We start from the raw sequence: 14,702 nt of genomic DNA on the forward strand, positions 1-14,702 counted from the left end.
AATACTTTTCCATTTAGTGCCTATGGAATTTTGCCATGCTGTATAGTCGTCGGAAACGGCACATCCGAGGCTCAATGAAACTACGTCTTCCAGGAGAGCCTCCTCGATCCGGAACTTTGTTACTCAGACCGATGCCCAACTCTTGACTACTACTGCTGAGCCCGTTATGCCGTGCAGCGCCCGTGTGCATTTTCCCGCGCTCGCCTGCCATCCACCTTCACCGCTCCCTTACAGACAGGGTATTCACCCGAGGTTTTGCATTCTACATATCGTAATACATTGCCTACGTATGGACCAGGCGCACAATTACAACTTTAACATCTTACAATAGTTTCAACGTTTCTTACAATTCAATTCTGTTATAATATTGCTTAAACATTTGACATAAACATTAATATTCACATCGAAAATTGTTTACAGTTTCTTTAACACAATGGCAAGAAAAGAAAAAGAAATGAAATCAGAATATCGATTACACTAATTTATCGAAAATCAGAAGAAAAAATTATTACATGTACATTAGTATAACGCTGTTGTTGTTACAAGTAGACTGATGGCCAAAAAAAAAAAAAAGTAATGACAAGCTTTTAGTGTGCCAAGTTGTTATTAAACTGAGAAGTCCACGCAGTGCACGCCTCTGAACTTGTGTTTTCTTGCTCGTGGGTTGGGCAGCTTCATCTCGGGCATCATGCTACTGGGCATCGCCACCGAGAGCTACCTGTACGGCATGCAGTACGCCTACGTGTGTCTCGGCGTCATCCTGAGCTCCGCGATAAACGCCTTTGCCTTCCTGCCTGTCTTCTACGACCTCGGCATCACGTCCACGTACGAGGTAAGTACACACTGGCGTCGTTCCTTCATCTACAAGACTACTCTGCTACTCAGAATTAAGTGCCCGGCACAAGATTCGTGGAACTATCTTCGTATTATTTCCCTACTGTTCCACTCTCAATGTGCGAGAAAAACGGACACTTAAATCTTTGTGTCCACCCTCTAATTTACCTTATTTTATGGTGATGATTTATGGCTACGTAATTACACCTAGAAGAAGGCCGCTGCAACCGTGGCCGATACGTTGGTTGTTCTACAGGAGCAATAGTTTTATATTTTATCACGTGGTACCATACCCAGAAAACTTTTATGTCGAATGGTGACAATTATGCCGGCCGGGTGGCCGAGCGGTTCTAGGCGCTACAGTCTGGAACCGCGTGACCGCTACGGTCGCAGGTTCGAATCCTGCCTCGGGCATGGGTGTGTGTGATGTCCTTAGGTTAGTTAGGTTTAAGTACAGGGCTATTACAAATGACTGAAGCGATTTCATAAATTCACTGTAGCTCCATTCATTGACATATGGTCACGACACACTACAGATACGTAGAAAAACTCATAAAGTTTAGTTCGGCTGAAGCCGCACTTCAGGTTTCTGCCGCCAGAGCGCTCGAGAGCGCAGTGAGACAAAATGGCGACAGGAGCCGAGAAAGGGTATATAGTGCTAGAAATGCACTCACATCAGTCAGTCATAACAGTGCAACGACACTTCAGGACGAAGTTCAACAAAGATCCACCAACTGCTAACTCCATTCGGCGATGGTATGCGCAGTTTAATGCTTCTGGATGCCTCTGTAAGGGGAAATCAACGGGTCGGCCTGCAGTGAGCGAAGAAACGGTTGAACGCGTGCGGGCAAGTTTCACGCGTAGCCGCGGAAGTCGACGAATAAAGCAAGCAGAGAGCTAAACGTACCACAGCCGACGGTTTGGAAAATCTTACGGGAAAGGCTAAAGCAGAAGCATTTCTTAAACAGGAGATTGGAAAACCGATGGATCGGTCGTGGTGGAGATCATGATCAACAATTCATGTCATGGCCTCCACGTTCTCCCGACTTAACCCCATGCGATTTCTTTCTGTGGGGTTGTGTGAAAGATTCAGTGTTTAAACCTCCTCTACCATGTTCATGAGACCCAGAAAATATTAGATACAGGCTCCCAGGTAGATGCTATCTTTCTTAACTTCCGGAAGGCGTTCGATACAGTTCCGCACTGTCGCCTGATAAACAAAGTAAGAGCCTACGGAATATCAGACCAGCTGTGTGGCTGGGTTGAAGAGTTTTTAGCAAACAGAACACAGCATGTTGTTATCAATGGAGAGACGTCTACAGACGTTAAAGTAACCTCTGGCGTGCCACAGGGGAGTGTTATGGGACCATTGCTTTTCACAATATATATAAATGACTTAGTAGATAGTGTCGGAAGTTCCATGCGGCTTTTCGCGGATGATGCTGTAGTATACAGAGAAGTTGCAGCATTAGAAATTTGTAGCGAAATGCAGGAAGATCTGCAGCGGATAGGCACTTGGTGCAGGGAGTGGCAACTGACCCTTAACATAGACAAATGCAATGTATTGCGAATACATAGAAAGAAGGATCCTTTATTGTATGATTATATGATAGCGGAACAAACACTGGTAGCAGTTACTTCTGTAAAATATCTGGGAGTATGCGTGCGGAACGATTTGAAGTGGAATGATCATATAAAATTAACTGTTGGTAAGGCGGGTACCAGATTGAGATTCATTGGGAGAGTCCTTAGAAAATGTAGTCCATCAACAAAGGAGGTGGCTTACAAAGCACTCGTTCGGCCTATACTTGAGTATTGCTCATCAGTGTGGGATCCGTACCAGATCGGGTTGACGGAGGAGATAGAAAAGATCCAAAGAAGAGCGGCGCGTTTCGTCACAGGGTTATTTGGTAACCGTGATAGCGTTACGGAGATGTTTAACAAACTCAAGTGTCAGACTCTGCAAGAGAGGCGCTCTGCATCGCGGTGTAGCTTGCTCGCCAGGTTTCGAGAGGGTGCGTTTCTGGATGAGGTATCGAATATATTGCTTCCCCCTACTTATACCTCCCGAGGAGATCACGAATGTAAAATTAGAGAGATTAGAGCGCGCACGGAGGCTTTCAGACAGTCGTTCTTCCCGCGAACCATACGCGACTGGAACAGGAAAGGGAGGTAATGACAGTGGCACGTAAAGTGCCCTCCGCCACACACCGTTGGGTGGCTTGCGGAGTATCAATGTAGATGTAGATGTAGAAACGTGCCAGAACTGCGAACTCGCATCAACGATGCTTTCGAACTCATTGATGGGGACATGCTGCGCCGAGTGTGGGGGGAACTTGATTATCGGCTTGATGTCTGCCGAATCACTAAAGGGGCAGATATCGAACATTTGTGAATGCCTAAAACAACTTTTTGAGTTTTTGTATGTGTGTGCAAAGCATTGTGAAAATATCTCAAATAATAAAGTTATTGTAGAGCTGTGAAATCGCTTCAATCATTTGTAATAACCCTGTAGTTCTAAGTTCTAGGGGACTGATGACCTCAGAAGTTAAGTCCCATAGTGCTCAGAGCCATTTGAACAATTTTTTTTTTTCTGACAATTATTTGCTTCTTTTATCTCAAATATGTTTCTTTTAAGAGTCTGTCAGTTACTACGACTTCCTTGAGAGATGGCAAGGTTTATGTATTGCTCGTAGGCTCTCTCAATACATCTACATCTACATCTACATTTATACTCCGCAAGCCACCCAACGGTGTGTGGCAGAGGGCACTTTACGTGCCACGGTCATTACCTCCCTTTCCTGTTCCAGTCGCGTATGGTTCGCGGGAAGAACGACTGTCTGAAAGCCTCCGTGCGCGCTCTAATCTCTCTAATTTTACATTCGTGATCTCCTCGGGAGGTATAAGTAGGGGGAAGCAATATATTCGATACCTCATCCAGAAACGCACCCTCTCGAAACCTGGCGAGCAAGCTACACCGCGATGCAGAGCGCCTCTCTTGCAGAGTCTGCCACTTGAGTTTATTAAACATCTCCGTAACGCTATCACGGTTACCAAATTACCCTGTGACGAAACGCGCCGCTCTTCTTTGGATCTTCTCTATCTCTATAGGCAGATGAATGAAAGTGCCCGGCTTGGCTTCACCGAGCGTCAGTGCTCGCTTTCAAATTACAACGACTGTAGAAAGAACGCCAAGCGACTGAGGGCCACATGGTAGAAATGTGGGCAGCACCCTTCCCCACACAGTGGATGAGCGCTGAAGTCGGTCAACACATTCCCCTCGTGCTGGCCAGAGCCAGGAGAATGGTTCCGAGGGCTGCAGTGCAGGCACTAAAAAGACGCTTCACGGCACCTTCTGTGTTGATAGCCGCAGAATACCTGGTTAACTGGCAGCCTTGCGTGTCAAAGGTAATTTCAGACGGTTGCAAATGGCGTGGAGGAAGATTGAGCTGTTTGGAAAGCGATTATTAGTGTTCAGGGTACCCTCGGAGTTTGTACACTACGATTATTGTTTCTTTCGTTGTGTGAAGCATGGCGCACGACTACAACTCACAAGGGAACCTCCCCATCGCACCCCCCTCAGATTTAGTTATAAGTTGGCACAGTGGATAGGCCTTGAAAAACACAGATCAATTGAGAAAACAGGAAGAAGTTGTGTGGAACTGTGAAAAAATAAGCAAAATATACAAACTGAGTAGTTCATGGGAAGATAGGCAACATCAAGGAGACTCGGACTGCAGGAGCGCCGTGGTCTTGTGGTAACGTGAGCAGCTGTGGAACGAAAGGTCCTTAGTTCAAATCTTCCATCGAGTGAAAACTTTAATTTTTTATTTTCAGTTTATGTGACAAACTCTTATGTTTTCATCACTTTTTTGGGAGTGATTATCACATCCACAAGAAAACCTAAATCGGGCAAGGTAGAAGAATCTTTTTTAACCATTCGCCAAGTGTACAAGTTAGGTGGGTCGACAACATATTCCTGTCATATGACGCACATGCCGTCACCAGTGTCGTACAGAATATATCAGATGTGTTTTCCTGTGGAGGAATCGGTTGACCTATGACCTTGCGATCAAATGTTTTCGGTTTCGATTGGAGAGGCACGTCCTTTCGTCTACTAATCGCACGGTTTTGCGTTGCGGTCGCAAAACACAGACACTAAACTTATTACAGTGAACAGAGACGTCAATGAACGAACGGACAGATAATAACTATGCAAAAATAAAGAAAGTAAAATTTTCACTCGTGGGAAGACTTGAACCAAGGACCTCTCCTTCTGCAGCTGCTCACTCTACCATGGGACCACGGCGCTCCTTAGCTCACGTTCGCCTTTATGTTGCTTATGTGCCCAAGACTGATGACCAGTTTGTATATTTTGCTTATTTTTTCACAGTTCCACACAACTTCTTCCTGTTTTCTCAATTGATCTGTGTTCAGTTTATCAAGGCCTATCCACTGTGCCAAGTCATAACTAAATCTGAGGGGGGTGCGATGGGGAGGTTCCCTTGTCAGTGGCACAAGAGGGCAGCACGCTTTGATTCGTACCAAATGCCTTGCTGGCACATTTCGCAAACCTCACACCATAAGGCGGCTTTCGGAGTATGACTGTAGAATACCCATAGTGTCAGGCTGGCTTTTTGGCAATGGTAAACGTTGAGTTCCTCAAACCGTTTACGGTGTAACTGCGACTGAAAGTTTATCATGATGGCGGGAACCACTACCGTGTGCTCGGTATCTAGGCTTAAAGCCGCAAGACATCAACGCCGGCCGTTCGCCACCTATTTAAGAAGAAATTTGAGAGGTGTGTGCATTGCTTGGAGATATGGAACACGTCGCGGTCTCCCACAAACTAACACACATTTTCGGAATAGTTTCATTGTTTTATGTAAAAATTTAAATCCGAAGTGAGTCGCACGAGATGGCAAAGTCAGTACAGGCAATAAAACAAATTTGGAAGTCAATAAAGCTGGATTCCACGTGCTGTTAAAATTATAAAACAAGATCAACAACGAGCTATGAGGAACAAACAAGAACCAAAAGTGGGCTCGGTGGAAGCCGAGGGCATTAGCAGCAGGTGTCCTAACTGTGTACAGTGCATTAAGTTTCAAAATCTTCGATGGTATCAGCACCTTTACCTAACTAAGAAGGGAGGGAAGCAATAGAGGCCCTTTATGGGAAAATTTGGAAGGGAACATCCAGTTTTGGCATTCGTCTAGTAATCAAGAAAACCTCTGGAAACCTTGGACAGATTTGGGAGATTACAACTTTAAATTCAGTGACTCCACTAGCCTGTTAAGATAAGTTACACAATATCACATCTGTATCAGACTAGTAAAGTGTCTGACATTGTGTCATTTCTTTTGTATAAGTACCTGCATCTGGGATTCAGGCTGGATCCCCCAGCGTTCCATGTTGAGGTGCCATTCCAGAAAATGGATAGCCTCGGCAATTCAGTTCATGCGTAAGAGAGAATTTGAGGTGGACTGGGATGGCAGTGAGAATTTGAATACAGGAGGGAGACGCGCCAGGATAACCCGTGCAGTTGTGTGAACCGCTGTGGCAAGGCGGCTCAGTGGCTAACGCAGATACCTAGTAAGCGGGAGACAGTGTTTGATTCCCGGCCTTGGTACAAATTTTCACTCGCCGCTTCTGCCTATATACATAAAACCAAATCTTTAAATTTTTCCAAGCGAGATGGTGCGGTGATTAGCACACGGGACCCACATTCGGGAGGACGACGGTCCAAATCCCCGTACGACCATGCAGATTTAGGTTTTCCGTGATTTTCTGAATCACTCCAGGCAAATGCTGGGAAGGATCCTTTGGGAGGGCACCTCCTATTTCTTTGATCTTCCTTTTCTTTAAAAAAAACCGCTTCTACTCCGTCTCTAGCGATCTTTTTGTCGAAAAACGTGTGTTGTGAGTGTGTGTGTGTGTGTGTGTGTGTGTGTGTGTGTGTGTGTGCGTGCCGAACTAAGTAATCTCCGTCTTGTTTTCACTGTGAGGATGGAATAACTGCCGGAGATAGGAGCTCGTGCCCTGCTTGACCTCGGCCAGCGTTATCTCGTAGTTCATCGAGAACAAGGATACTGGAGAGTACAACTATTCGCGCCCTACAAGTGCACTCACTTCTGTCCGTTTACAGTGCTGTGAGAGACACAAGCACTGGGCCACGGATTACGGGAAACCGTTTCCTGCTCAGACGACTCCTCTGTATGCGGGTGATGAGTGTTGATGGTAAAGTACAGGTACATATCCAGAATGATATCCGAGTCATTGTGCTGTTGGATCAAATATGGAGAACAAGTGGAGAGGGGGAGGGGGGGGGGGCGCTCTGTGACCCGAGGATACCTCTTTCACGTATAAATAGTACTTCTGGCTCATTTGGTGGGTACTTTGTTAGACACTCAATATCTCCATTTTGCTGGTACCCCTAACGTGGGTCGTAAAATTACGAACCTGCGTCTCCAGTACGACAGTTACATCGGTTATAATTTCTTGCTATTTGGAGAAAGGGAAGGGAGGTAAAGTTCCTGCGTTTTTTCCCGTATCTCATTGAAGTTATTGGGGTTTATCAAGGCATCTGAGGCATGAGGTTCGTACAACTCTTATTAGAGGCTATAACCGTCGATCATTATTTCGGAACGGACTGGCTCACTAACACGGAAGGCCATCACTTCTCTACTGTTCTCTGAAAATAACAGCCCATAATCCTGGCAAAGTAGTCGTGATTTGTATGCTTCAGTTCGAAATTAGTTTTCAGTTTTTAATGCAGTAGCCATTCCACATCGCATACAATTGTACAAGGGGTATTCAACTGCAACCGTTTTTTTCTGAAAGTAAATTGATTTTATTTAGGATTCCAATACACCATGTTGTTGTTGTGGTCTTCAGTCCTGAGACTGGTTTGATGCAGCTCTCCATGCTACTCTATCCTGCGCAAGCTTCTTCATATCCCAATACCTACTGCAACCTACATCCTTCTGAATCCGTTTAGTGTATTCATCTCTTGGTCTTCCTCTACGATTTTTACCCTCCACACTGCCCTTCAATACTAAATTGGTGATCCCTTGATGCCTCAGAATATGCCCCACCAACCTATCCCTTCTTCTAGTCAAGTTGTGCCACAAATTTCTCTTCTTTCCAATTCTATTCAATACCTCCTCGTTAGTTATGTGATCTACCCAACTAATATTCAGCATTCTTCTGCAGCACCACGCTCCGAAAGCTTCTATTCTCTTCTTGTCTAAACTATTTATCGTCCACGTTTCACTGCCATACGTGGCTCCACTCCATACAAATACTTTCCGAAACGACTTCCTGACATTTAAATCTATACTCGATGTTAACAAATTTCTCTCCTTCAGAAACGCTTTCCTTGCCATTGCCAGTCTACATTTTATATGCTCTCTACTTCGACCATCATCAATTATTTTGCTCCCCAAATCGCAAAACTCATTCACTTCCTTAAGTGTCTCATTTCCTAATCTAATTCCTGCAGCATCACCCGATTTAATTCGACTACATTCCATTCTCCTCGTTTTGCTTTTGTTGATGTACATCTTATGTCCTCCTTTAAAGACACTGTCCATTCCGTTCAGCTGCTCTTCTGGGTCCCTTTGCTGTCCCTGACGGAATTACAATGTCATCGGCGAACCTCAAAGCTTTTATTTCTTCTCCATGGATTTTAATTCCTACTCCGAATTTTTCTTTTGTTTCCTTTACTGCTTGCTCAATACAATACACCATATTATTCCAGAATTAAATTTTCACTCTGCAGCAGAGTGTGCGCTCATATAAAACTGAAATTTGCTGGCAAACCAAACTGTGTGCCGAACCTAGACACGAACTCGGGACCTTTTCCTGTCGGGAGCAAGTGCTCTACCGTGAAAGACAAAAATCTCGGATTCGAGTCCCTGCCAGGCACACAGTTTTACTCTGACAAGACCTTATTGACTACATAACTTTATTTTTCAACGTAATATCCGTTCAATGTGGTGGCATTATGAAGTTTAGAAGTGCCTGTATGTCCTCATGATACCACTCGACTGGTCGACATTGGAGCCAACATCTTGCTGCACCAATAACCTCCCTGTCATCCAGGTACGGCTTCCCGCGTAGTGCATTCTTCATTGCGTCAGACAAATGGAAGTCGACAGTTGCGAGATCCGAGCTGTAGGATGGATGAGGAAGAAAGAACAAAGCAATACAGCTTTGCGAGCTCCTCTCTGGTCCGCAGAGTCCTGTGAGGCCTTGCGCTGTCGTAGAGAAAAAGTTCGTTTGCATTTTTGTGGCGATGAACACGCTGAAGTCGTTTCATCAGTTTCCTGACGGTAGCACAATACACTTCAGAGTTGATCGTTGCACCATGAAGGAGTGCGTCAAACATAATAAGCCCTTCAGAATCCCAGAAGGCTGCCACCATGACTTTAGCGGCTATGAACTTTTTCTCTGGAGGAGAGATAGCGTGGCGCTTCGTCGTGTATTGCCGTTTTTATTCCGGTTCGAAGTGATGAACCCTTGTTTCCACACTTGTGACGATATTGACAAAAAATTGTCACCATTAGCCTCGTAACGCGCAAGAAACTCCGCACAGATGGCTCTTAATTGTTCGTCATCGTCTTCTGTTAGGCGGCGAGGAACGCAGCAGGTGTACACCTTTGAGTACCCCAAATGGTGGACGAGTGTATCATCACTACTCACATACGTGATCAGTTGTGCATCAAGATTTCTGACTGTAATCAGATGATCACCTCGAATGAGAGTGTCCGCACGCTCCAACGTTGCAGGAGTCAAAGCTGTGTGCGGCCGGCCAGCAAGAAGGTGATCGAACAAGTCTGCGCGACCTTATTGCGATGATAACAGACACCTCGTCCAACTACTCACCGTTCTTCTGTTCACTTCCAGGTCCCCATAGACATTCTGCAAGCGTCTATCTGCGATGCTGTGGTACTTCCCCAAAAGGAACTGAATGACAGCCCTCTGGTTGGAACGCACCTTGAAGGCTACGTACAGTGCCGTCACATATCGGAACTTCATGAAGCTACAGGGCCCAAAGCGGGAATATTCCACAATATCTCACAACAACTTTCGCATTTTTTCAACCGAAACTGGCCGAGAAGAAAAGTGTGTTACATTATTTACTGAACGCCGCTCGTATTTACAGGTTTTTTTTATTCGTGTCAGAAGCACCATGGATACAGGAATATAAAAAAAAATGAATAGCACACAGAAAAAAAATTAATTACAGGCATATGAAAATATATATAAAATATATATATAAATATGTATGCACAGAAACAAAATGTTATACGCATTTGGCCCATAAGCGGGCTACGTCGACAGCATTTGGGGTTGCCAACATCAGATCCTCTAAAGTGCAGTGTGAAGGACATTCAGGGCAGTTATACATGTGCTGGGTCGTCTGCACCTCTCCACAGTCGCAGAGATTAGATGTAGTAGAATATCCCCACTTCAGAAGGTTACCTCTTGACCGTGCAGTGTTGGTGCGTAGCCTGTTTAGTGATCTCCAGACCACCCAGTCCTCATCGTAACCTGGTGCCAATTCCTCCTTTGGTCCCATCCAGTGCCCTTCTCCCGACCGCTTCCATCTCTCCACCCTAGATCCAGGTTGGTTGCTAAAATCTTCGGTTGCTCTGAGAAAACTGCGTCTAGATTTCAAGCGTTTGGTGGCTGGCTGAGTTTTGTGCAGGGGGTGGCTCTCTGCCATCTCAGCCCTCGCTCTTTCACTATACGCTGCCGCTTCTCTTCGCACTGCAGGAGGTGCAATCCCAGCAAGATGGTAGAGCTTGTCTGTTGGCGTCGGTTTCAGACATCCAGTGACGAGCCTGCAGGTCTCGTTCAGAGCAATGTCGACCTGTTTAGCGTGGGTAGAGTTGTACCAGACACTGCTTGCATATTCGCCTGCTGGGAAGCAAACTGCTAGTGCTGTGGTCCTCACTACCTCTGGCTTTGCGCCCCAGGAGGAGTTCGTTATTTTCCGAAGAATATTATTTCTGCCGCTCACCTTCATTTTTGTGTTAATACAGTGCTGTTTACACGTCAGAGCCCTGTCTAGGGTTACTCCTAGGTATTTGGGGTTAACGCAGTGTTCGAGGAGTGTGTCCTTCCAGAAGACACGCAGCTTACGGGATGCCTGCTTGTTACGGAGATGGAAGGCGCAAACTTGTGTTTTGCTAGGGTTCGGCTTGAGTTGATTGTCGGCGTAGTACTGACAGAGCATGTCTAGCACATCCGTGAGCTTTGTCTCAACATCCTCGAAGGAGTCACCCTGTACGGCCATAGCACGGTCATCGGCGTAGATATAGTTTTCCGTACCAGCTGGCAGTGGTTGATCGTTGGTGTATATGTTAAAAAGTGAGGGTGCCAGTACGCTGCCCTGAGGGAGACCATTTTTCTACGGTTCTCTAACAGACTTCTAACTGTGGATGTGAATTTAAAGTCCCTGGTAATGGCATACAGCTTCCTCATTAGCAGACGTAAGTTGACGGTGTCATATGCGGCTGTCAAGTCTATAAAGGCGACACCGGTTATTTTCCGTTTCTCATAGCCGTCTTCAATCAGCTGCGTGAGGTTAATTACCTGAGATGTAGTGCTTTTCCCCCTTGTTGGGGGATTAGGTAGGGTTCTATGGCACTGGAGAGGCGATCCTGGAGTATTCTTTCAAAGATTTTAAAGATGTGGCAGAGAAGTGATACGGGTCGGAAATTTCTGGGGTCATCAGCATTTTTGCCTGGTTTTAAAATGGCAATAACTTTAGCCTTCCTCCAGATTGTGGGAATCTGACCTGTTTCCATGCAATTGTTAAACAGTTTCAGTAGCCATTGTTTAACGTTGGGACCAAAGTGATTAATCTGTTCAACAAAAATCCCGTCCAGGCCCGGGGCCTTCCTTAGGTTGCATTTCGCTATGGCTTTGTCCAGATCTGCCATTGTGAGAGGGGTGGCCAGAGTTGAATTTTCTTGGTGTTCAATCCTGTCCATTTTGGTCTCCGACTTCCTGATTTTGGTGTCGGGTTTCCCATTCTTGAGAAGCTGGTGGGCTATTTGGTCGGCTGTGATGGGAGCATGTCCTGGAGAGATAGTTGGGTCATTGTTGAGACGTTTAAGGAGTGTCCAGGCTTTCTGACTGCTCCTTTTCACGTCCAATTCCTCTATTGTCCTCAGCCATTTCTCTCTCCTGGTTTTAGCTAGTGACTCGGTTAGCTGCTCGCCCGCAGTGATAGTTTCCGCGGATAGAGGGTTTGCGTCAAACAGTGTCAGGTATTGCTGCAACTGATCCTCTAATTCTGGCGCAAGGCCTTCAACATAATTGCTTCTGCATCCTCTAGGGATCGATTGCTTGGAACACCGCTGCACAGCCTTCACGAAATTGTCATAGAATCTTGGTTCAGGTGGTAGGTTGTTAACAGAATCTTCCATGAGGTTTTGAAAGGTTGACCATTCTGCTTTCTTAAAATTGTACCTACGGCGAAAAGGTACGCTATGGGGTTTGACAACAGATGTGATCTGGCACATTATTGGACGGTGCTGAGTGTTTGGTATTGGTGAGCAAACTCCTTTTGAGCATTGGGACGTTACTTGATGGCTAACGGAGATGAGGTCCGGGTTATAACCTCTCTCCCATCTGCCACTGTTGTAGGAAGCAGGCAGTTTATTGTCATGTATCAGTTTTAGGATGTTTAGCTCGGCCCAGCAGATCACAGCCGTGCCATTGTCGTCGTCTTCTTGGTAGCCCCACTGCGTACTGTGGCTGTTGAAATCACCGATTACAAAATTAATTCTGTCTTTATTAAAATTGTTTACGTTGGAGCTGGAAAAGTCCACAGTTGGTGGTTTGTACACTGATGTAACAGTGCAGTCACTAAGTTCAATGGTTAGCACTTCAGTATCATTGATGTCGTTTATACTGCTTGAAAGGATCTGTATGTTTGGCCTGGTAAAGATTGCGCTGCCATACTGTCGGTGTGGCCTTTCAGCTACTAGTCGCATGCCGTTTATCTTGGGTCTTTTGAGTGTGCTATCTCTGTGAGTTTCTTGTAGACGCAGGACGTCACATTTCTCTTTCTGACAGAGGTCTTGTAGTAGACGTTCTTTGCATGCAGACAGGCCTTCAATATTTACAGAGATAATCGTCAGTGCTGGGCCTGATAAGGTCCTTTTCTGTAGGATTGTCATGTTGCTTCTGGAGTGAAAGGATCAGCCGGTATACAACCGCCCAGGGGACGCCCGAGTATGTGTATTGCATTCACATACTCTTCGTGGAGGCTCCTTTCTTGTCCTCCGTATTTACAGGTGTGTCATAACTTTAATAAAAGCTACACTACCCTCCATAAGTTCGCAAACACCTAGTAATTATAGACAATGGAAAGGAAAAACAGTAGAAAAATGCATTTTCTTGTTTTACAAATGTTTATTAAGCTCAAATAATACACAGGAAGATGCAACAATGAAATTTTCGATTCCTCAAAATAGACACCCTTTTCTTTCATCACTGCCTTGCACACTCTCGGCATGCGCTGCGTCAGTTTTGCCAGGGTTTCAGTTTTAATTAATCTCCATTCTCGCTGCAGGACCTCCCACAATTGTGACCCACTCATGATTTCCCGTTTTCGGATCCTTCTGTCCAATTCATCCCATAGCAGCTCAATTGGGTTACAATCAGGGGATTGGGGCGGCCATTCCATGTTTTTCAATATTTTACCAACCTCTAGAGACTTCACATAGTTATGACACAAGCTAGACGTATGTTTTGGGTCGTTGTCTTGCTGCTAGACAAACCCTTTCCCCATCAGACGCAAACCCGATGTCTTAGCATGTCGCTGGAGAATGGCATGATAATCCTTTTGGTTCATTTTTCCATCTATTTTCACCAAATCTCCGACTTTATTCCGTCCAAAGGATCCCCATAGCATCACAGAACCCTCTCCATGCTTTACGGTTGGAATTACGCACTGGGGATTCGAGCGTTCATGTGGTAAACGGCGTACAAATTGACGGCGTTTACTTCCTAATATTTCGAACTTGAATTCATCGGTGAATAAGACTCTTTCCCAATCCCCCGCTGTCCAGTGTTGGTGTGTCTTAGCCCACTGAAGCCTTTTCTTCTCGTTAATAGGGCGCAACAGTGGTTTCCTTGTTGCTACATAACCTAGGAGGTTGTTGTCTGCCAGGCGTCGTCTCACAGTTGATTTCTCACCTGTGTATCACTCGTTACCTTTAGTTCAGCAGTCAATTAACGGACAGTTTTTAATCTGTTATGTCTACTGGTCACTACCAAATACTTTTCCTGGCGTTCTTATATTTTCCTGGGTGCTCCTGAGCGAGGACGATCTCCATAGGAGCCTGCTTCTCGATGTCGGTATATGATTTTGACAATTCCGCTGATGGAAATCATCAGTTTATTTACTATTTGTCGGACACTATTGCCTTCTTGGTGCAAAGTGATTATCATTACCTCTGATTCGTAAGGAATCTGGCACTTTGGGGCCATTTTCAATTACTTTCGCGACGTGTTATACCTTTACGCAACAACTACAACTGAACAGAAATGTAAATGACGTAGAACTGCCTGGACAGGTAACGTCGGTTTACATAAAAAGCAGCAATACTAGTATGTTCCAATATGTATGTATGTGTACAATAATTAACTATACAATATTGTACGTGTCATTATTAACCGTTGTTTGAGCTTGCTATCCCGTATTCTAACCAATAACTCACATAGATCACTTCCATCTTGCTCCGTTGTAATACGTAGCACGTTGTTTCCAAACTTATGGAGGGCAGTGTAGCTGATATTGTGTTTTCCCGTTCTGACGATACTGCATACGCTACGTTATTGTCAGT

At 45.2% G+C, this 14,702-nt stretch overlaps 1 protein-coding gene across 1 annotated transcript in view; it reads left to right on the forward strand.

Moving 5' to 3' along the window:
- The window catches only part of LOC124619398 (sodium-coupled monocarboxylate transporter 1-like), a 336,549-nt gene that overhangs the window by 37,614 nt on the left and 284,233 nt on the right, over positions 1 to 14,702 (forward strand). Inside the window, exon 3 of the mRNA XM_047145752.1 lies at positions 673 to 832. Coding sequence (XP_047001708.1) covers positions 673 to 832 — 160 coding nt within the window. The remainder of the gene's footprint in view (positions 1 to 672; positions 833 to 14,702) is intronic.

Source organism: Schistocerca americana, chromosome 6 (genome assembly GCF_021461395.2).
Source record: "Schistocerca americana isolate TAMUIC-IGC-003095 chromosome 6, iqSchAmer2.1, whole genome shotgun sequence".
In the NCBI taxonomy this organism is placed as follows: Eukaryota; Metazoa; Arthropoda; class Insecta; order Orthoptera; family Acrididae; genus Schistocerca; species Schistocerca americana.